The sequence below is a fragment of the Ranitomeya imitator genome, chromosome 8, assembly GCF_032444005.1.
Source record: "Ranitomeya imitator isolate aRanImi1 chromosome 8, aRanImi1.pri, whole genome shotgun sequence".
Lineage (NCBI taxonomy): Eukaryota > Metazoa > Chordata > Amphibia > Anura > Dendrobatidae > Ranitomeya > Ranitomeya imitator.
Genome location: NC_091289.1, coordinates 60,344,088 through 60,368,332, shown reverse-complemented (window position 1 = coordinate 60,368,332; position 24,245 = coordinate 60,344,088). Strand labels below are relative to the sequence as shown.

Genomic DNA, 24,245 nt, shown 5'->3' with positions numbered 1-24,245 from the left:
TGACACACTGCTGGAATCAGGGTCTCTGTCCCTACATTAGGGTAGGTGGCAAACATCTGCAGACAGATTCCGGTTAAGGCTGGTTTCACACTTGCGTTTCAAAACGCATGCGTTTTTTTAAAAAAAAACGCATGGTGAAAAAACGCATGTAAACGCATGCAAACGCTGCGTTTTTTTGACGCATGCGTTTTTGCATCTGGTGAAAAAAACGCGGCGTTTTGATGCGTTTTTTCATGCGTTTGCGTTTTTTAAACGCATGCAGATAAATTTGTGACAGCAGCCAATCATCAACATAAAGTAAAAAACCCACTATAAACAGAAAGAGCTAGGGTTAGGGGTAGGGATCCTAACCTTAACTCTAACCCTACCCCTAAAGGGATCCTAACCCTACCCCTAACCCTACCCTTAAAGGGATTAGGGTTAGGGGTAGGGGTAGGATCCCTTTATCAATTTTATGGTGTGGGGTGGTTTATCAGTGTGTTTTTATGTTTTTTTTTAAAAAATGCATGCGTTTTTAACGCATGCAAACGCATGCACAAAAAAACCGCATGCGTTCCCATTGACTCCAATGTGTTTTTTGACCCAAAAAAACCCGCATGAAAACGCATGCGTTTTTTTGTGTCCAAAAAACGCCTCTCAAAAATACAAGTTGCATTTTTGAAAATGCATGCAGTAAAAAAACGCATGCGACTGAAAACGCGACCAAACGCATACACAAAAAAACGCATGCGTTTTCAATGTTAAATATAGGGAAAAAAACGCATGCGTTTTTTGGTGCAAAAAACGCTGCAGACAAAAACGCAAGTGTGAAACCACCCTAATACAAATCTTCATGTCAACGTGCATGAAAAATTACAGTCTGATTATTGAAAAGACAATGTATAGAAGAAAAGCGTTGGGCTAGAGATGCAGTCACCGTAAGGTCGGACAAGAGAAGATGTAGCATGTTAGCACCAGGTGTGGCTTCCTATTGTGGAGGCATTGCAGAGCAGTGTCAGATTGTGGCTGGCAGCTCCTGACCAGCTAACTACCCACCGTATTCACGCGCCGATATAAACAACCTTCATCTACAAAATGGACATAAATAGGTTTCAGCACCAGTGAATTGTACAACACCACAGACCTCAGCGGTGTTCCCGAGATCACATTCCTCCGGGCCTTGTACGAGCTTCTCCACAATTCAGCTTAAACACTTAAAGATGGATTCACTCAAAAGCTTCAGGTTCACGTTTTATGCTGGAAACAATAAGAGTTTCCTTCTTTCAGCCAATAAGTTAAGCCTTTCAATAAAAAGCAATTACCTACACCACCCTTTCCAGCAAATTCATAGAGTTTGTGACTCTTCTACCCAGAAACCTGCAAGTATAGAGGTTACGTCCGCGAATTAACCGTAAAATGTGATGGCAGAGAAATACTGCCCTGGATTATAAAAAGGAGTGGGATTTCGGAATTATACCATAAGAAGTTCATGATCATGTTCTACATCCCAGGACGCAGATTAATTACAGTTGTGCATGATGGCAATACATCTGCTCATAAGGAAAGCTTCGCTGTATTACACACAGATCTGACGTGAGCCGAGGTGGATTGTGATAAATGTTACAAGAGTCAACTATACCTTTTATGATATAAGTGAGAAATTGGGAAACATCTCAGCATCCATCATATTTCTAGGCTGGGGCTGCAAGGCAACATTTGTCACTCAACGGCAATTCTCTAAGAAAAGTCACATGACAAGATTGCCGTCACGCACGACTATATTAGAGCTTGGATTTTGCGCTAAATAAAAACAAAAAAGCCGCATGCGACTTCCCGAAAATCCAAGACATTTGGAAACATTGGCGCAGCACATTGCAACATAGAAAATAATTTCCTCCAATATGGCAATATGTCGCAGCGATTTCAGTGCCATGTCGCCATGCAACCCAAGCCATACGCTTATTTTTCTGTGTGTTTTAATGTCGCTATGATTTAAACACAGATCTGTACAGAACACTACGTAAAGCACATTTCTTCTAGGAATAAAGAGTCATCATTATAGAAATGAAATAAGCAAAGACGTGTGAAAAGCAGACTGAGCGTTTTAGGGAAAGTATTCCATCATAAAGGAAAGTTTTCCTAATAGTGGATCTGTGTCCAGAGACTCGTGCCAGAAATATGTTGCCTCCTGTTGTGTATACCATAGAAACTTGCTTACAAGCTTGAACAATATAAGTTTAAAAGCCACAAAAATGTGCATTTCATGGTAATATTCATGTTGCTTTCTGCTCTACTACCTATTAGAAGAATGACACACTGTTTTCATGAAGACTAGTACGTGCCATCACATTCTAAGTGTACATTGTACCATCACAAGCAAGTACGCACAAAGAGGAGCCGTTTCCTCAGACATCTATTAACCTAGAGGTCAGGCCTAGTCAATGTGATGCACACCATCGAACAGAACAGCACCACAAGCGAATCATGACCTTTAAATACATACTGAATGGGTAGGGTGGTGTAGCAATAGCTTAAGAGTGAATTAACCTTTAAATTGTTGAACCGTTTTAGTACAGTCCCTTCTCCGTACTATTTGCCAGCAGCTGCCACTTTTTCGAAGTCTTGTGCATTGCAGAACTCTTTTATGGTGACTGTCAAAAGGTTGCTTGTAACATCAGTCACTACCACGTTGGAGCATGGCGACATGTCTGGGCGCCAGTCTCCAGCCTCTTCTGGGTCAGATTCATCAGGCTCACCTTGCCCACGTTTGCTTGCTGAAGACTCCGGTGGAATAGAGAGATCCAATGCTTCAGATTCCCGCCAGTCAGGGACAGCGGGGCTAAGGGTCTCGGGCAGTAATTTAGGAGGTCTATCATCAGATGGAGCTGGAGAAGGACACCCAGATGTACTAGAGCTCTCGTCACCAAGACCTTGGTTTGCGCCTTCATCTTCTGCCTTTTCCCCTTCTGGGCCTTGAGTAGTTGGCTTGTTGTATAGGGAAAAGGCTCCGTACTTCAAGTGGCGAATCTGATTCCGAAGCATGCTCTCACTGTACTTCTTGCTTTTCCCGATAACTCGATTTCGGGATGGAATTTTAGGACGTACTAAAGGCGCTTTTGCTCCTTTGTCAATTACCTTCAGATTAAGAATGATTCTGCTACGCTTTGGCTCTCGGGGCTTGGCCTTCCGGTTGATGATCCGTACAGTCTCTGAGAAAGGAGACACAGGGGCACGGAGACCAGAAGTAGTTCCACAGGGCACGGAGGGATCTGGTCGGGGAAGAGGCCGACGAGACATACTATGACAGCGTCGTATGTCCTTCTTCAAACGATGTACAGCAGCACTGGAGTGCAATTTAGGTGAAACACTTGAGCCTGGTTTAATGCCAAAGTGGACATCGTTTATACGAAGAGCTTCAGCCTGGGCTCTGGCCTATAACAAGAGGAAAATATTATACAAACAGTACATTCCCCAAAGTTTAGTCATGGAAATTATTTATCAGTTACCAGTGCTGGGGTCTGAGCACTGAGAAGCTCACCAATCCTGAGAACCGGGGCTGTGAAGAACCAGGAGTCAATGGAGCAGTTGATCATGTGCACTGCTGCTCCATTCATTCCTAATGCAAGCTCCAAAGATAGTTGAGCGCTGTGCCCGACTGATCCTCAAGCATTCCCATTAAGAAGGAAAAGTGCAGAAGTGTGCATGATCAGCCAATGCTCCATTCACTCAGGGCTCCTCAGAGGCAAAGTTCTTCAGATCAATGGGAGTCCCATCAATTGAGACATTAGCCTTTATCCATAGGATGGGGGTGGAGATGTTCAAACTCTGTGTGAATTATGCAACACACTCCGCTATCAATGTCAGTTTAGCGTCAGTTAGCTACCTTACATCAGTAAATGGGATATCACCCAAGACCCCCAAGAATATTATTCAGGGCACAGAATGTTTAGTTCAAAATATACAACTTTTATTGATTCATAAGAACAGCTCTAAAATTACACATATAACACAAAACATTATACAGGAACCTCTAATCCAAATAGAACCTCAAGGGTCTCCTTGAGTGTGCTTCAGCAAGGTGAATATGCTTTCTGTGCCCTATATTTACCATTTGTATATACATTGAAAATAGACATGTGCGTAATAAAAAGGGATGTTTTCATTGGGGCATGAACCATAGAAGTAGCATTATATCTACTCTTGAATATAAGTACTAATGGCATTACAGTGGTTTTTTGACAGCCCAATCCCAGTATGCAGATTACTACTCAAGCACATTGGCACTTTAGTAAATTTACATTAAAGCAGTCACCTTAAAATAGGAAATCAGGGCCTGTATAGCATTCTGTATGCAATAATCTGACCTATGACACCTGTCTATAAATAAGGTCAAAAAAAAAAAAAAAAACACCAAAAAACAGGCAAAGATGCTTACCTGTCTAAATAGGCCTCAATACAAATGCACAAGCAGGGTGCAGCGGACCCAAACAAAATAGCAAGCGCACAGGTGCAATACCTAATGAAACAGCCAGCCTTCAATAAGGGTTTGGCCGTGTGGTACACCAATGCACTAAGATAAAATACTCTGTATGTGGCGTGTTCACACAAGGAATACAAAGCGTCTGGCTACAGCCTATTAATACCGCCCTATGGCGGGCTGCCCGCTTATGGCGTCATTAATAGGCTGTAGCCAGACGCTTTGTATTCCTTGTGTGAACACGCCACATACAGAGTATTTTATCTTAGTGCATTGGTGTACCACACGGCCAAACCCTTATTGAAGGCTGGCTGTTTCATTAGGTATTGCACCTGTGCGCTTGCTATTTTGTTTGGGTCCGCTGCACCCTGCTTGTGCATTTGTATTGAGGCCTATTTAGACAGGTAAGCATCTTTGCCTGTATTTTCTTGAATGTGTCCTTTTTTGGTTTTTTTTTTATAAATAAGGTCAGCATTAAGGTCGGATTTAATAACTACTAAGTACACATCAATGGTTCTATTTGGATTAGAGGTTCCTGTATAATGTTTTGTGTTATATGTGTAATTTTAGAGCTGTTCTTATGAATCAATAAAAGTTGTATATTTTGAACTAAACATTCTGTGCCCTGAATAATATTCTTGGGGGTCTTGGGTGATATCAGTTATTTGAATGTGTTCTGGTAAATTTAACGGACTAATATGTATAAAAAAAAAAAAAAAAAAAAAAATCAGTAAATGGGAGGCTGTGCTTGGTAATGAGATATTGGAAGCAGAGCAGTCACAAATATGGTCTTCCAACACCAAGCGTGGTTAACAACCTTGATACCATTGTGAAGGTCCTCATGAGGTGGTATTGGGACCCTGCCGGTGTGGGTAGGGTAGAGCAGTCTTGGGTTCCTCTCCAGACTGATATATGGGTGCTGGGTTCAGGGGCATCTATTACTTAGAAGCTTTTGTGAATAAGATGGTCCCAGACACGGCCGTCATTCTCCCTCAATAATATAGATTGTTTCCTTGGCTTTGAAACCACCAATTTGTACATCTTCAAAACATAATGGCCTCGCTTTTCAGGAGCGACGTATATATTTTGGAATGTGAGGAAAGAGAAATTGACAGCTATGAAACCAGATGCCAGTTTATCTGGTGCCCCTGGACTGTCTATATTAAGAGCACTCCCTTTACCAGGCCTACTTGTTCTCCTAATAGAGTTCCCGATCGGCTGGAGAGGCCTGGTACTGGTGGCTACGGGTTCTTATCTCCTTCTTATATGGGCACACACAAGCTCACCTTTAGTGCTGTACTTGAGTCTACAAGAAACTACAATAATGCAAAAAAATAAAATAAAAAAGGCATTTAATTACACTTTAAACATATTTGGGTGGCAGGTTTGATCAATTTTACTTTTAACCCCTTCATGACCGGGGGATTTTTCGTTTTTCCGTGTTCGTTTTTCGCTCCCCTCCTTCCCAGAGCCATAACTTTTTTATTTTTCCGTCAATTTGGCCATGTGAGTGCTTATTTTTTGCGGGACGAGTTGTACTTTTGAACGACATCATTGGTTTTAGCATGTCGTGTACTAGAAAACGGGAAAAAAATTCCAAGTGCGGTGAAATTGCAAAAAAAAGTGCAATCCCACACTGGTTTTTTGTTTGGCTTTTTTGCTAGGTTCACTAAATGCTAAAACTGACCTGCCATTATGGTTCTCCAGGTCATTACGAGTTCATAGACACCAAACATGACTAGGTTATTTTTTATCTAAGTGGTGAAAAAAAATTCCAAACTTTGCTAAAAAAAAAAAAAAAAAAAAAAAAAAATTGCGCCATTTTCCGATACTCGTAGCGTCTCCATTTTTCATCATCTGGGGTCGGTTGAGGGCTTATTTTTTGCGTGCCGAGATGACGTTTTTAATGATAGCATTTCGGTGCAGATACGTTCTTTTGATCGCCCGTTATTGCATTTTAATGCAATGTCGCGGCGACCAAAAAACGTAATTCTGGCGTTTCGAGTTTTTTTCCCGCTACGCTGTTTAGCGATCAGGTTAATACTTTTTTTTATTTGATAGATCGGGCGATTCGGAGCGCGGCGATACCAAATATGCGTAGATTTGATATTTTTTTTATTGATTTATTTTGATTGGGGCGAAAGGGGGGTGATTTAAACTTATGTTTTTTTTATTTTTTTCACATTTTTTTAAACTTTTTTTTTTTAACTTTTGCCATGCTTCAATAGCCTCCATGAGAGGCTAGAAGCAGGCACAACCCGATCGGCTCTGCTACACAGCAGCGATCTGCTGATCGCTGCTATGTAGCAGAATTGCACGTGTGCTGTGAGCGCCGACCACAGGGTGGCGCTCACAGCGACGGGCAATCAGTAACCATAGAGGTCTCAAGGACCTCTATGGTTACAATATACAAGCATCGCCGACCCCCGATCATGTGACGGGGGTCGGCGATGACGTCATTTCCGGCCGCCCGGCCGGAAGCGGTAGTTAAATGCCGCTGTCTGCGTTTGACAGCGGCATTTAGCTAGTTAATAGGTGCGGGCAGATCGCGATTCTGCCCGCGCCTATTACGGGCACATGTCAGCTGTTCAAAACAGCTGACATGTCCCGGCTTTGGTGCGGGCTCACCGCGGAGCCCTGCATCAAAGCAGGGGAGCCGGCATCGGACGGTATAGTACGTCCGATGCCGGTAAGGGGTTAAGGTCTTCAACTGAGTGTAAGGGACAAGACTACGGGATGGTATTGAAGAATAAAGCGTGTACCTTTAAAAGAAAGTTTTTTGGCTTTGGGCCCCTCTTCTTGGGTCCATATATTTCCTGTTCTCGCTCTCTGTGAATATATATATAAAAAAAAGAACATTACAAGTGTAACAAACACACAATAGCTTTGTTCTAGGCATGATGTATCGGTTTGGAATTTGCTGTAATTAGGAAGCGCAAAGACTAAAAACTATTACTATGATAGAAAATAGGAAAGAAATCCACTGTAAATGGTAAGTTCATCAGAATTAAAATACTGACAGGGGACACCTGAAGATCCCAGCTCCCCTTGTGTGGACCTGAAGCAGTTAAATGGGCCTCCGCGCTGTGCTTCTTTAAGCATACGGTAAATCAGACATGAAGAAGTGATATAAAAGAACCTGGAACTTACTTCTGCTCAAAAGCAACAATAAGTCTCGAGTCCAATATGTTCTCCTCGGGTTCCCATGTGCTGTACCTAGAAAGTAAAATAAAAAAAGGCTGTTCAATAATTCTATTTCCCGCATTATATTTTCCTACATAAAATGTATTCTTTTCACATGTTCTTTTGCATTTTTTACACTTGTTTTCTTAAGGATTTTTACCAAGCATTGTGTAACAAAGCTCCTATGTACTGTGCACATGTGCCATTACTCTTCATCCCCTTCTTTAAAAAGGGAAATAACTTCTTTAATGGTTACTTTTTCTTTTTTTTTTTTTAAATCCTTGTGCCTGCATAGGAATATGAGGGCTTAGGTTTTTTTTTAGGTCTAGGTATAGCTTGGAATGACACCATTGAATTTACCATATAAAAACGTACTGAAAGCTGGGAGGGGGGGAATTTATGTGCAGTATAAATGTAAAAGTAAAAAAACGCATTTCCGGTACATATATTTGGTTTGTGCTGCCATTTTCTGAAACTCAATGTTTTTAATTTTTCCATGAATAATATCGAATTGAGGGCTTTTTTTCTCCTCTGTGGCGAGCTGGGTTCCAGTAGCTCAGATTTATACAGATATTGTGATACCAATTCTAATTCTGCTAATGTTAATGGGGGTACAGGGATATTTTTAATTTACACATATATACAAATTTTGTAGTTTTTTTTAGTCCCCTTGGGTACCTGAAACGGAGATCCTTTGAGCATTTAAATATAGTGAAAATTACATTTTTCTATGAAGCAACTTCCCAGGATGACGAAGATGGCCGCTTTGACTGACAGCAACAATTAAATGGTAAAATCTTAGAGATCAAATAAATGGGTCCTCGATGGAGGATGTACTATAAGGGAGTGTGCACATAACCGATTATATTGGACAAAACTATTCGTGGGTACTACTCATACCCATGATATTCTAAGGGGCTGTGCACATGTCCGATTTTGATCTAAAAATGGGCTATGCAAGTCTACGAGTCCATGAAAGCCCATCAGACTGCACTAGGAAAACATCCGAGAGCTGAGCGATTTTCACAGATTGAGACTGGTTCCTTTAAGTGCTCTTCCTCCACTTTCTCCAGTCATCTGATTCATGCTACCCAAACCATGAGCAGAATCAATTAGGGTCTGACTACGATCAGTGTTAGCAACGTTTAACCCCATACATGCTGATGTTAACAGTGACAGCGGCATCTAGATCATTAACACAGAGGTAACCAGGCCAAGTAATGGCCACAAGGTCTGTCAGCTTTGGTGGCCTGTTTTAGTAGAGAAATATCAATTTTCTATTCCATGTACTCCATGCTTTGTATTCATTCCTGTGAAGGGCCTGAATAGCCTTCACCACCTTGGGGTTTTCAATTTTTGAGCTTTCGTTTTTTGCTCCCCTTCTTCCCAGAGTCCTAGCTTTTATTTTTCCATCAATATGACAGTGTGAGGTCTTTTTGCTGAATGAGTTGTACTTTTGAACGACACCATTGATTTTAACATGTCGTGTTCTGGAAAATGGGGAAAAAATTCAAAGTGAGGTGAGATTTCTTTAAAAAAAAAATGCAATTCCACAATTGTTTTTTGCTTTTTTTTTTTTTTTTTTACACCATGTTAACTAAACCCTAAAAGTGACCTGTCGTTACGATTCTCCAGGTCAGTACGTGTTCGTAGATACCAAACACATACCTCCCAACCGTCCCGGATCCAGCGGGACTGTCCTGATTTTGACAGTCAGCCCCGCGATCCCGGGCGGGACATTAAATGTCCCGCACTGGTTGGGAGGTGTGTATATCACCCGGTCAGCTGAGAGCTCCCCGAGTCCCTGCACAGGCTGCACCCACAGAGCAGCACACCACGTAATGGCTGCTCTGTGCAAACAGGACCTGTGACGAGGTCACAGGATGGGAGGAGTCAGGGATCACATGATAGATCGGGAGGACCTCCGTGTACAGGACTCTGCTGGTTGCCATGGCGCCAGAGGAGGGTAAGTGTATGTGTGAGGCCAGGAGGTGTTTACAGTGTGGATGTAGCAGAGCCGTGTGTGTACGAGGTGTATGGATCGGAGCAGCGTGTGAAAGGTGTATAAAGCGGAGTCGTGTGTGTAAGACGTGTACGGAGCGGAGCCATGTGTGTAATACGTGTACGGAGCCGTGTGCATGAGGTGTACAGAGCGCAGCCGTGGGTGTACGAAGTGTACGGAGCGGAGTCGTGTGTGTAAGACGTGTACAGAGCAGAGCCACGTGTGTACGAGGTGTACAGAGCAGAGCCACGTGTGTACAAGGTATGCGGAGCAGCGTGTGCAATGTGTATAGAGCAGACCCGTGTGTGTACGAGGTGTATGGAGAGGAGCCGTATGTGTATGAGGTGTACGCAATGGAGCCCTGTGTGTGCGCGCAAGGTATACAGAGCGGAGCAGCGTGTGCAATGTGTTTGGAGCGGAGTGGTGTGTGTATGAGGTGTATGGAGTGGTGTCATGTGTGTACGGGATGTATGGATAGGAGCCGTGTGTGTATGAGGTGTATGGAGCGGAGGCGTGTGTGTGTGTGTGCGAGGTGTACGGAGCGGAGCCGTGTGTATGAGATGTATGAAGCGGAGCCGTGTGTGTGTATGAGATGCATGAAGCGGAGCCGTGTGTATGAGGTGTATGGAGCGGAGCCGTGTGTGTATGAGGTGTACGGAGCGGAGCCGTGTGTATGAGATGTATGAAGCGGAGCCGTGTGTGTGTATGAGATGCATGAAGCGGAGCCGTGGGTATGAGGTGTATGGAGCGGAGCCGTGTGTGTATGAGGTGTATGGAGCGGAGCTGAATGTGTACGAGGTGTATGGAGCAGAGCCGAGTGTGTACGAGGTGTATGGAGCAGAGCCGTGTGTGTACGAGGTGTATGGAGCAGAGCCGTGTGTGTACGAGGTGTACAGAGCGGAGCCGTGTGTGTATGAGTTGTATGGAGTGGAGCTGTGTGTACGGAGCGGAGCCGTGTGTGCAAAGTGTACGGAGCGCAGCCGCGTGTGTAGGAGTAGCTACAGTCATGGTCAAAAGTATTGACACCCTTGCAATTGTCAGATATTACTCATTTTCTTCCTGAAAATGATTGCAAACACAAATTCTTTGGTATTATCTTTATTTCATTTGTCTTAAATGAAAAAACACAAAAGAGAATGAAGCAAAAAGCAAAACATTAATCATTTCACACAAAACTCCAAAAATGGGCCAGACAAAAGTATTGGCACCCTCAGCCTAATACTTGGTTGCACAACCTTTAGCCAAAATAACTGCGATCAACCGCTTCCGGTAACCATCAATGAGTTTCTTACAATGCTCTGCTGGAATTTTAGACCATTCTTCTTTGGCAAACTGCTCCAGGTCCCTGATATTTGAAGGGTGCCTTCTCCAAACTGCCATTTTTAGATCTCTCCACAGGTGTTCTATGGGATTCAGGTCTGGAATCATTGCTGGCCACCTTAGAAGTCTCCAGTGCTTTCTCTCAAACCATTTACTGGTGCTTTTTGAAGTGTGTTTTGAGTCATTGTCCTGCTGGAAGACCCATGACCTCTGAGGGAGACCCAGCTTTCTCACACTGGGCCTTACATTATGCTGCAAAATTTGTTGGTAGTCTTCAGACTTCATAATGCCATGCACACGGTCAAGCAGTCCAGTGCCAGAGGCAGCAAAGCAACCCCAAAACATCAGCGAACCTCCGCCATGTTTGACTGTAGGGACCGTGTTCTTTTCTTTGAATGCCTCTTTTTTTCTCCTGTAAACTCTATGTTGATGCCTTTGCCCAAAAAGCTCTACTTTTGGCTCATTTGACCAGAGAACATTCTTCCAAAACGTTTTAGGCTTTTTTTTTAGGTAAGTTTTGGCAAACTCCAGCCTGGCTTTTTTATGTCTCGGGGTAAGAAGTGGGGTCTTCCTGGGTCTCCTACCATACAGTCCTTTTCATTCAGACGCCGACGGATAGTACGGGTTGACACTGTTGTACCCTCGGACTGCAGGGCAGCTTGAACTTGTTTGGATGTTAGTCGAGGTTCTTTATCCAACATCCGCACAATATTGCGTTGAAATCTCTTGTCAATTTTTCTTTTCCGTCCACATCTAGGGAGGTTAGCCACAGTGCCATAAGCTTTAAACTTCTTGATGACACTGCACACGGTAGACACAGGAACATTCAGGTCTTTGGAGATGGACTTGTAGCCTGGAGATTGCCCATGCTTCCTCACAATTTGGTTTCTCAAGTCCTCAGACAGTTCTTTGGTCTTCTTTCTTTTCTCCATGCTCAATGTGGTACACACAAGGACACAGGACAGAGGTTGAGTCAACTTTAATCCATGTCAACTGGCTGCAAGTGTGATTTAGTTATTGCCAACACCTGTCAGGTGCCACAGGTAAGTTACAGGTGCTGTTAATTACACAAATTAGAGAAGCATCACATGATTTTTCGAACAGTGCCAATACTTTTGTCCACCCCCTTTTTTATGTTTGGTGTGGAATTATATCCAATTTGGCTTTAGGACAATTCTTTTTGTGTTTTTTTTCATTTAAGACAAATTAAATGAAGATAATAAAACCAAATAATTTGTGTTCGCAATCATTTTCAGGAAGAAAATGAGTATTATCTAACAGAATTGCAGGGGTGTCAATACTTTTGGCCATGACTGTATGTGTGGTCATTATACGGTACGAAGCATCATGTGCGGCCAATATACAGTATGGAGCATCATGTGCGGTCATTATACAATATGGAGCATCATGTGTGGCCATTATACAGTATGGAGCATCATGTGCAGTCATTATACAGTATGGAGCATCATGTGTGGCCATTATACAGTATGGAGCATCATGTGCGGCCATTATACAGTATGGAGCATCATGTGCAGTCATTATACAGTATGGAGCATCATGTGCAGCCATTATACAGTATTGAGCATCATCTGTGGCCATTATACAGTATGGAGCACTGTGTGGCCATATTTTTTGTTTATAATTATTCTTTATGAACAGTGTTATCAGCAGTGCTAAATGGGTGTGGTTGGGACGTGGATATGGGTGTGACTAGTGAATGGGTGTGGTCAGAGGCGTGGCCTAAAATTTGCAGGGGCGCGCAACGCGCACCGCAAACTTTGTCCCTCTTTCCCAGCTTCAAAAGTTGGGAGGTATGCAAACATGTATAGGTTCTTTTTTATTTAAGTGGTGAAAAAAAAAAAAAAAAGGTACCATTTTTTGGAATCTGGGTCTGGGTGAGGGCTAATTTCTTGCACATCAGGCTGACTTACTGATACCATTTTGGGATCGAGATGATCTTTTGTTCGCCCATTATTGCATTTTAATGTAATGCTGCGGCGACAAAAAAAAAACAAAATTCTAAAGTTTTGATGTTTCTCGTTACGCCTTTTACAGATCAAGTTAATTCTGTTTATATCTTGATAAACCAGGTGTTTCTGATACCAAATATGTGTATTTTTTATTTTGTTTGAATTGTTTTATTTTGAATGGGGCAAAAAGGGTGACTTAAATTTATTTAAAAATATATATATATTTCTGAAATTTTATATTTTTAAAAAACTTTTTTCTTTTTAATGGCTTCAATAGTCTCCATGGGTCAACTGAAGCTATGTTTGCTAAGGGGCCAGGTGTCGGCACTTTCTATTCTTTTTCAGAAAAACGTATCCTCCAGTTCTCAGGTCAGAACTTTTCTCCAAGGGGTAGCACATGCTGCGCCCCCATAGCAGACACCCGTGGACCTCAATCTGGTCCTGTAGGCCCTTAGAAGTTTTCCTTTGAACCTCTCTGAGAGGTCTGTCTGTCCTGTCTTGGAAGGTGGTGCTTCTTGTGGCCATCACCTCCATTAGGCGCATCTCTGAATTGGCGGCTCTTTCCTGTTCCCCTTTCCTGGTTCTCCACCAGGACAAAGTGGTTTTGCGGCCTCTACGTTCTTTCCTTCCCAAGGTGGTGTCCGCCTTTCACCTAAATGAGAATATTGTCCTCCCTTCCTTTTGTCCGGCTCCGACTCATCGTCTGGAGCGTTCACTGAACAGGATAAACCTGGTCAGGGAGGTGCAGGTCTATTTGGCTAGGACCGCCCCCTTTAGGAAGACGGACTCTCGCTTTGTCATTCCAGAGGGTGCACGTAGAGGCCTTCTGGCCTCCCAAGGCTACGATTACTCGCTGGATCTGTACGGCAATTTTGGAGGCATACAGGGTTAAGAACAGAGCGCCTCCCCCTGGGATTAAGGCACACTCTACCCGGGCAGTGGGCGCCTCCTGGACGGTACACCATATGGTATCCACCCTGCAACTCTGCAAAGCAGCAACCACACGTTCACTAAATTTTACAGGATCTTGCAGGTAGCAGTTGTGAGTTCTCCGACCTGAAAGGAGTTTCTGCTGTTCTCTCCCCAGGAACTGCTATGGGACATCCCATGGTTTCCTGTGTCCCTCAATGAAAAAAATAGAGAAAACAGGATTTTTGGTTACTCACCGTAAAATCTGTTTCTCGGGGCCATCATTGGGGGACAAAACACCCTCGCATGTTTAACAGCTCTGCTTACTGTGTTATATTGTTACAGTTTGAGTTGTGCTTGTTTCTTTTACTTGTTGCTTCTCCAAATGCTTTCTCACTAACCTAATAACAGTCGGTGTGGTGTACACTTTGGAGGAGGTAACTGTTTTGTGCATAGTGTCAGCCTCCTAGTGGGAGCAGCATACCCCAATATGGTTTACTGTGTTCGTCAATGAAGCGATAAAGAAATAGGTCCGGCACCATAGTAAGAGAAACATGCCTATATCATGATGCTGGCACCACCATGCTTCACGGTCTTCAGAGTGTACTGTGGCCTGAATGCAGAGTTTGGGGGTCATCTGATGAACTATCTCCGGCCCTTGGACCCAAAAAGAACAATTTTACTTTCATCAGTCCACAAAAATGTTTCTCCATTTCTCTTTAGGCCAGTTGATGTGTTCTTTGGCAAATTGTATCTGCTTCAGTTTTTGTTTTTTTTTTAATTTATTTTTTTTACAGTGGGACTTAAAGAACTTGTTGCTAAGCGATTGGCGTCACACAGGCGTCTAACTGTCACAGTACTTACAGGCACTTTGAGACGGTCTTTAATCATTCCTGGAGCTGATCATTGGCTGAGCCTTCGCCATTCTGGCTATTCTTCAATCCATTTGAATGATAGTCTTCCATTTTCTTCCACGTCGCTGTGGTTTGGCTTTCCATTATAAAGCATTGGAGATCATTTTGGCTGAACAGCCTATCGTGGTTTGCACTTCTTTATAAGTTTTACCTTCTCCAATCAACTTTTTAATCAAAGTACGCTGTTCTTCTGAACAAAGTCTCGAACGACCCATATTTCTCAGGATTTCAAGGAGAAATGCATGTACAACATGTCCTGGCTTCAGCCTTAAATAAGGGCCACCTGATTCCCTCCTGTTTCTTCACAGAATGATTGATCTCACTAATTGATCTCCACTCTGCTATTATTTTGAACACATAGCCTTTCAATGAATTATTAATACACAGACTCAAACCTGCAGATTGTGAATGCAGAGTCTGGTGGTTTTCTGAGAATCTACTGCACTAACTGGTAAATTGTTTGACATGTGATAATATAATTTATGCCAAAAACACTGATTAGTCCGATTAGTTATATTGGACTGCTATTATTTTTAACACTAATGTATATTCACCAGGATGGGATCAGGATAAGGGACATATATACGAGGATGGAGGTCATATACATACACACATACATATGCTAGGAATGAGCCAAAATTGAGGCTATCTACTATATAATTGTCTAAGGGTCACTTCCGTCTTTCTGTCTGTCTGTCACGGAAATCCCAAGTGGCTGATGGTCGCGGCAAAACGGCTGCTCCCTACTCCCCTGCCGTCAGTGCCCGCTCCATACTCCCCTCCAGTCAGCGCTCACACAGGGTTAATGGCAGCGTTAACGGACCACGTTACGCCATGGTGTAACGCACTCCATTAACGCTGCTATTAACCCTGTGTGACCAACTTTTTTTACTATTGATGCTGCCTATGCAGCATCAATAGTAAAAAGATCTAATGTTAAAAATAATTAAAAAAAATAAAAAAATCATTATATACTCACCCTCCGTCGGCCCCCCTGGATCCAGCCCAGGCCTTTCCCGATCCTCGCGACACTCCGGTGACCAGTCAATGCATTGCGGTGTCGTGAGATGATGACATAGTGGTCTCGCGAGAAAGCTACGTCATCATCTCGCGAGACCGCAATGCACTCTTGGGATCGGAGGGTCGCGAGGAGCATCGGAAAACGCCTTGCCTGGATCCGGGGGCCGACGGAGGGTGAGTATATAACTTTTTTAATTTAATTTTTTTTAACAGGGATATGGTGCCCACATTGCTAGATACTACGTGGGCTGTGCTAGATACTACGTGGGCTGTGCTAGATACTACGTGGGCTGTGCTAGATACTACGTGGGCTGTGCTAGATACTACGTGGGCTGTGCTAGATTTCTCTGCTGTATCTATGCATCATGAATCGTGGTATGTGTTAAAGAGGAGGACCCACTGAGACTTTTGCCCGGGGCCCTCAAAAACGTGGGCTGGGCTATATGCTACGTGGGCTGGGCTATATGCTACGTGGGCTGGGCTATATGCTACGTGGGCTGGGCTATATGCTACGTGGGCTGTGTTATATTTCTCTGCTGTATCTGTGCATCATGAATCGTGGTATGTGTTAAAGAGGAGGGCCCACAGACTCTTTCGCCCGGGGCCCTCAAAAACCTGGAGCCGGTCCTCGCTTCACTGATTGGTCACGCCCAGCCGCGAACAATAAGCGACAGACGCAGTCCAGACGGTGAATTGGCGCGGAATTTGAACCACGCTTCGCTAATTGGTCGCGGCCGGCCGGATCCTGTGTATAAATTGCATTTTTCTGAAAACTTCATAAATAAACTACATACATATTTTAGAATACCCGATGCGTTAGAATCGGGCCACCATCTAATTGCTACATAATGGGGGAGGAGGTGTAACTTGTATGTCTTTATAGGATTTAGAATGCTACAAGGGCCCGTACATCTGATCAACATGCAGGGGGGGGGGTCATGTCCAAATCTTGCACTGGGGCCCATCGGATTCTAGTTACGCCACTGCATGTCAGATTTTATTTTTAAAAAATGGGTTTAGTCACGGAGGAGTTAAGCTTCCTATAGTTTTGCTGGCGGGATGCAGCACTGCGTGCAAAAAACACACAAAACAGGCACAGAAAACTTACTTGATAGCCCAACCTTTCCACTTCACAAGATATTCAACACGACCCTGAAATAGAAAATGGAAATTCATTCTTGCACTTGATAAGTCGGTGGACATGTTTTTTCCAGCACATTCACACGGTTTCTTAGATCTGTATTTGATTAACCCTTTAAAATGACCAGAGAATTTCTCAATTTTTTGTCCCGCTTTCTTCCAGAAGCTATAACTTTTTAATTTTCCTGTCGACGTAGCCATAGGGGAGCCTGATTTTATATGGCGACACCAAACTTGCATCTATTTTTTTCTTACTTTTTTTTCTCTATGATGTGAAGTAATGGTTAAGAAAAAAAAAAAAAAAAGTGTGGCACTCATGAATGCAAATAACGCTTCTCTGGACTAAGGGTACCGTCACACAGTGCAATTTTGATCGCTACGACGGCACGATTCGTGACGTTCGAGCGATATAGTTACGATATCGCAGTGTCTGACACGCTCCTGCGATCAGGGACCCCGCTGAGAATCGTACGTCGTAGCAGATCGTTTGAAACTTTCTTTCGTCGTCTAGTGTCCCGCTGTGGCGGCATGATTGCATGGTGTAACATATCGTATACGATGTGCGCATAGTAACCAACGGCTTCTACATCGCACATACGTCATGAAATTATCGCTCCAGCGTCGTAGATTGCAAAGTGTGACAGCAGTCTACGACGCTGGAGCGATATTGTTACGACGCTGGAGCGTCACGGATCGTACCGTCGTAGCGATGAAAATTGCACTGTGTGACGGTACCCTTAGTCCAGGTGGAGCAGCTAAACAGAGCTGGAGCGGGCTCACTTCTAGCGCCGCTATGCATCACTGATAATGGCTAATCCAGATGAGCGCCAACTATTGTAACTGACCGCCACACCAACATTATATAAAGTATAAATCCTTCTCTACTGCTGAAATACTGTATGGGCAGTTATTAAAAATTTCTGAGACCTGCAACAAATTTTAGTTTTCTATTGAGGAACCTGGCTGAGGGCTTGTTCATTTTTGCGTGATGAGCCAATGTTTTTTATAGATTCCAATTTGGGGTAAATATGATGACGTTTTGATCACTTTTTATAGCTATAAAAATGTGAGCAAAAAAATTAAATAAAATGCAAATTGGCTTTTTTGGGGGTTTACTGGATGGTTTAATGAATTTTATATTTGCTATCCATGAAAGTACGATATATGACTTTTTTCTTCATTTTTAAAAGCATAAAAGGGCAATTTCAATTTTTAGATTTTTCCAAAACCGTTTACATAATTAGTAGTGATGAGCGAATATACCGTACTTGTTACTCAAGCACGCTCGGGTGTCCTCCGAGTATGTTTTAGTGCTCGGAGATTTAGTTTTTATTGCCGCAGCTGAATGATTTACATCTGTTCTCCAGCATAAGTACATGTGGGGGTTGCCTGGTTGCTAGGGAATCCCCACATGTACTTATGCTGGCTAACAGATGTAAATCATTCAGCTGCGGCAATAAAAACTAAATCTCCGAGCACTAAAAAAAATACTCAGGACACCGGAGCATGCTCGAGAAATCTCGAGTAACGAGTATATTCGCTCAACACTAATTACTTCTCTTACAGGACTTGAACCTGCGATCAAGTTAGGGCCTATACTATACACTTCAATACCTCAGTTTTTCAGTATATAGGGAATATCATGTTCACCTGTGGCTTGGCTTCTGCCATGGTAACCCATAGACACTCCAACGCAAGTCATGGGTCGCCGATGGTAGCCGGTGTGCGCATGTACTGGCAACTGTTCCACTTTTACGTCAAGTGCTGTCAAAGACCTAAATGGTTAACTCTGAATCTAAGCAAGACACAGATGCCAGCTATGTAACAACTTCTCAGCCCGCTTCACACTTGCAAACACCCAAAAAGCTACCATAATCCATATCCTAATGGGGAAGTGGGTTACAATCCAACTCCGTAACAACATGCAGTAGATTTGTAGAGAAAAAGCACGATAGCGTGAGCGAGCGCCAGAGCAATTCTGCAAGATATAACTTCAAGTCAAATCTGCATAAATACACTTGTTGCGGCAGACACAGAAGAACTCCATTGGAAGTATATTGGTAGCTATTATCTGACGGCTCAACAGAAGAGGGCAAATTAAGACCCATGTTTAACGGAGATCTTTTCTGGCCATTTAACCTATGAACTCTTGTCTTTACGTACAGTTTTAAGCATTGATTTTCTGAGGCACAAGTCAGTGCATATATATCTAGGTACAGAACACAAAAAAACTCAAACAGGAAAAGCAGTTTATCTCCCCCCTGAGGCCACAAAAGTTTATGAAGTAATACCACCGAATTAAAATGAAAGCAAAGTAACAATGGCACGGATGACGAAGGAAAGAAAGGAGATTTTATAAATCCCGACAGACATCGTAAAAGCAACGCTCTGCCGTATATACTTCATTGTCAAAAATTTCTGCCGAAACGCCATATGAAACATGTCACGAGCTGCAAGATTCCAGACCCAAACCTACTAACTGGAGTCAATTTACAACGTTTTTGATTTAACCATTAGAAAAGTCAGTTATCAATTTACATTGTTTTTACCAATTCATTGCAATCTAATTCACATGTAACAGACTGCTGTGTACTTTATAGAGAAAACCTGCAGCAAATTACAGTATCATGTGAATATATGAGGTGGTTTTAAAGTAGATTTCCTTCAAAATCCACATAAAAATAACTAATTGTGAACATAGGGTCATGACGTAACTTGGCATATTTTCACACTGACTTTTATGGTGATTTTTAAGCAGCTTTATTTCAAAATCAATGTTAAAAAAAACGGTGTGAGCATAGTCCAAATTGCCGCATGACCCTTTCGATTACAGATTTTCAAGGAGAACTGTATTCTGCAACAACATTTGTGGCAAAATACATCTCTGCATTTTTTATTTTACTTTTTTTTTAAACGTGTTAACATACGAAGACTTAATCTGCAATACAACTGCAAAACACAACTTTTTTAGACGAGACTATAAAGATCCAAAGACAGCAATGTGCCGGAAGGCTGGTCTATACCGGAGCTCGGCTTCTTTAACCACTTCCTCCACAACAATAGTCACTGCTGATCTCCGATGCTTAGTGCATAAAGTTACCAACTGCAGACTGGACAGGGGGAGAATGATGTCCAAATGTACTGTCCCTTATTTAGACTATAAATGTCACCGTAAAATATAAATGTGACTTTAATGATTCAATTCTCATTAAATTAATTTCACCAAAGATCTACACATGTGGTTTTCTTGCTGATCAATTAAGAATTACCAAACAGTGGACCTTCAAAACAAATTACCAAAACATTGCAACTTAAAGTGGCCCTCCACCCTGGGACTGAGAAGGGACTATTCAGTCCTCATGTGCAGTACTCACAATACCTGGTGCCCTACTTTTGCCTCCCCTGCTCAGACCAATGTTCTGTTCCTTCTGCGTCAGGGATGGCCGCCACAGAGTGCAGTGCCAAGTCTAAACCAAAACGTCCCCAGCTGTTCTAGCCTACAGTACAGGACAGTCACGGATGGTGTGGTTTAGACTAAGGGCTTGTTCTGGCGTCAGTATTTCACGGATAGAACCCATAACTATGATAGTCTATGGGGTAGTTCACATGTACGATTTTTCCGGAGGACTGAGTGGTCCACACAAAATCAGAGACTTTGTCCATATCGATGCTAGTGTCAAAGCAAATTCGACACCAAGTCTATGGATCCATAGAGGATGGTGAGGGGGGGAACCCCAACAGAATCAGCCAGAACTCTGATGCCATCTGTCTGCTGTCCAATTTTCAAGGACTGTTTGATAGGAAAAGCCTGTGAAAACTCTTATTTTTTCCATCTGAGAAAAACTTGAAACTCAGACCAAACTGATGGTAAAAACGAACACTGACCAAACTCTAAAGACACTCTGATCAAAAACACGGATGAAACTCAGACTGATTTCTGAGTACGAGAAAAATTACCAATGTGTGAAGGAGCCCTTAAAGGGCTTATTGAGGTTTGGCACAAAGATATGCAATCACTGTGTGACTGCATACTTGTGAACCCTCACATCTCACACAGTGCACACTGTCAGAATTCTCCGATGCCAGGAGTGGGTGGTCACATTCAGACTAGACGTGCACATCCTTTCTGAATTCACTTTCATTGAACGAGGCCGTGCACATCTAGTCAGGATGTGGCTGCATGTATGCATATCATATACTTATGGTCAAGAGACCGCCCACTTCCGGCACTGGAGAATCCTGATGGCGCACTGTGCATATAGAATGACTACATATCTTCCTGCCAAATCTGCACAACACCTTTAACCCTTCCTGACATTATTATACATTTTTATAGCGCCATTTATTCCATGGCGCTTTACATATGAATGGGGCAAATATAGACAAGTACAATAAACATGAGTAAAACAAGGCACAAACAAGTACGGGAGGAGAGAGGACCCTGCCCGCGAGGGCTCACAGTCTACATCCAATGTAATATTCCATCCATGTGACCTGGGCCTATTTGACCATGGACAGAATATTACGTTATCAAAACTGCGTGCGCACATAGGTGCGCGGGCTATCACCGCCGGGTGTCAGTTGATTCTGACAGCTAACACCTGGCACTAGGTGCCAAGAGCGGTCACAGACTACTCCCGGCACTTTGACCCCCGAAATGCTGTGATCGAAAACGATCACAACATTCCGGAAGCTGACAGAAGGTTGACAGCCCCTTTGCCTTTAGATCGGAGACCCGACGGCGTGACACAGGGTCCTGATCATTGCCATAGTAACCCGATGTCATCATGACGACATCCGAGTCACCAGAGCTAGGAAACTTGCTGATCATACGCTGTGCAAAGCTGACAGTTTCTCCAGCATGAGGATGCTGCTTAAAGGGAACCCGTCACGCCCCCAGACGTTTGTAAAAAAAAGCCACATTGTGCAGCACTAATGCTGCATTCTGACAAGGTGGCTCTTTTAATTCGGGTCCCTGCAAACGCTGCAATAATCGCTTTTATAATTTGTCCCTCATACCTTGAAATAGACCTAGGGGCATGTCTTTTCTCCTGGACAGAAATGTCTCCCAGCCGTCACTCATGGCCTCTGCGCGCCGGGCGCCGCCCCCCTCTTCCTTCATTAGCGTCCCCGGCGCCTGCGCTCTAAGTTTTTTGGGGGGCATGTGCAATTGTGCTGCCCTTCGAACTTACAGCGCAGGCGCCATGAGTGACGGCTGCGAGGTGCTTCTGTCCGGGGGAAAAGACATGCCCCTAGGTCTATTTCAAGGTATGAGGGACAAATTATGAAAGCGATTATTGCAGCGTTTGCAGGGACCCGAACTAAAAGAGCCACCTTGTCAGAATGCAGCATTAGTACTGCACAAGGTGGCTCTTTTAGTTACAAACGTCTGGGGGGGGGGGGGGGGGGGTGACGGGTTCCCTTTAATCTCTATGCTGTAGAAGCAATCAGCCTGCAGAAAATGATTGTTCCATATTGGGACAAAGTAAAAAAAAAAAAATTAAAAAGTAAGAAAAAAGTTGGAAAAAAAAAATTAAGTGTGACAATATTTAAAAAAAAAAAAAATCAATATATACCATCTCTAAATAAATATTTGAATGAAAAAAAAATAAAAAAAATAATGAAACTACACATATCTGGTATCACCGCGTCTGCAACGACCCGACCTATAAAACTACACCACTAGTTAACCCTTTTAGTGAACACCATAAAAAAAGGCAAAAAACATCATACCGCCGAACAATAAGATGGATAGAAATAAACATGGTACCGCTGAAAGAGTCATCTTGTCCCGCAAAAAACAAGGCACCGAGATCTCAATCTGCACATGTACCGCCTCTGGCGGTCATTTTCCTGGAGGCCACCGCATTACAGAAATGGAAATGCGGTGGCTCCATGCTTTCACAAAATGTCAGCGGAGCCCCTGCACCACCGAGCATCGCCGAAACTGCCACGCACCAGCCTGGGATGAGACTCCTGGCAAGTACATCCGGACTATAAGATGCACCCCCATTTTCCTCCAAAAATTTTGGGGAAAAAAAATACATCTTATAGTCCGAAAAACACAGTATATTCAACTGATGACATCAAGAGCAGGCAGCTGATGGGACTATTACTCCCATCTAGCACTATTAACTCAAGTCATAGGTATAAGCGATCCGAGTTTAGAAGAGATCCATGATAAAATTCTATTTTATTAGTACACAGGATTAAAAACTAAAGATTTATAAGCAGAAATGCCATACGGGGGACGCTTTTAGGTGACAAAAAATTATAATAAGGGGGAAAGATAGATGTAATTACAAAATATTTAAATTGTACTGTGACATCATGTATTTCTCCATACCCTTAAAATACACCAAATTGAAAGCAATAGGCACAAGCAGAAATATAGTAAACAGCAAGTAATGTAACGGCCAATGATGGGGTCAGAAAAGGGAGCCTCCAGTTAATCCTTGAAATTAGTTAAAAGTACAGAAGATCTGACAAGGGATGGCAGATTGTATATTGAATCAAATATGTTTTATTTGTAAGAATAATTCCATTTAAATCATTAAGTGTCTCTGGTACATGTGAAACTGTCACCACATGTACAGGACACAATGACTTCTGAAAGAGGCCTTGCATGTACCGTAGTCACCCTCCTTTTCAGGAGAGCTTGCAACAGAATGTGTGTCTGCCCCCAGCTCGTTCCTCTCTCCATAGAACTATATGAGCGCCAACTACCATCTATCTCAGAAATGTGAGAATCTGCATTCACTGAATACTCATTTTACTGTGAACTGAGTGTATTGAGAATGGGCAGTCCACCAGGAGAAAGAAGCAGATAGCTCTGAGAAGATATATTACAAAGTTGTATACCAGTTCATGAAAAAATAAATAATGGCTACTCTAACACAATGTTTCAACTAACAGGAGGAACAGAACACTGATCTGAGTGTAGGAGGAAGGGGAACAGGTAGGGTGACTGGCACTGAAAAGGGACTATACATTTTTCATGTACGGCGTATAGGAATAAAAAAAATAAAAATAAATTAAAAAGCAATCACATATATTTCCGACAAATATATACACAGTTGCGCTCAAATGTTAACATACCTCAGCAAAATTTTTGCGTTCTTGGCCTTTTTCAGAGAATATGAATGATAACACCAAAACCTTTTCTCCACTCATGGTTAGTAGTTGGGTGAAGCCATTTATTATCAAACTAATGTTTTTTTTTAATCATAATGACAACCCAAAACATCCAAATAACCCTGATCAAAAGTTCACATACCCCATTTCTTAATATCGTGTATTACCCCCTGTAACATCAATGACAGCTTGAAGTC

At 42.8% G+C, this 24,245-nt stretch overlaps 1 protein-coding gene across 1 annotated transcript in view; it reads right to left on the bottom strand.

Annotated features, from left to right (window-relative positions):
- Window positions 1-498: 498 nt before the first annotated feature.
- Window positions 499-24,245, bottom strand: part of CBX6 (chromobox 6) — a 40,968-nt gene continuing 17,221 nt past the window's right edge. Inside the window, exons 2-5 of the mRNA XM_069737009.1 lie at window positions 16,883-16,926; window positions 7,607-7,672; window positions 7,219-7,285; window positions 499-3,411 (exon numbers count right to left, since the gene is read on the bottom strand). Of these exons, the coding sequence (XP_069593110.1) occupies window positions 2,569-3,411; window positions 7,219-7,285; window positions 7,607-7,672; window positions 16,883-16,926 (1,020 nt within the window). The 3' untranslated portion in view covers window positions 499-2,568. The remainder of the gene's footprint in view (window positions 3,412-7,218; window positions 7,286-7,606; window positions 7,673-16,882; window positions 16,927-24,245) is intronic.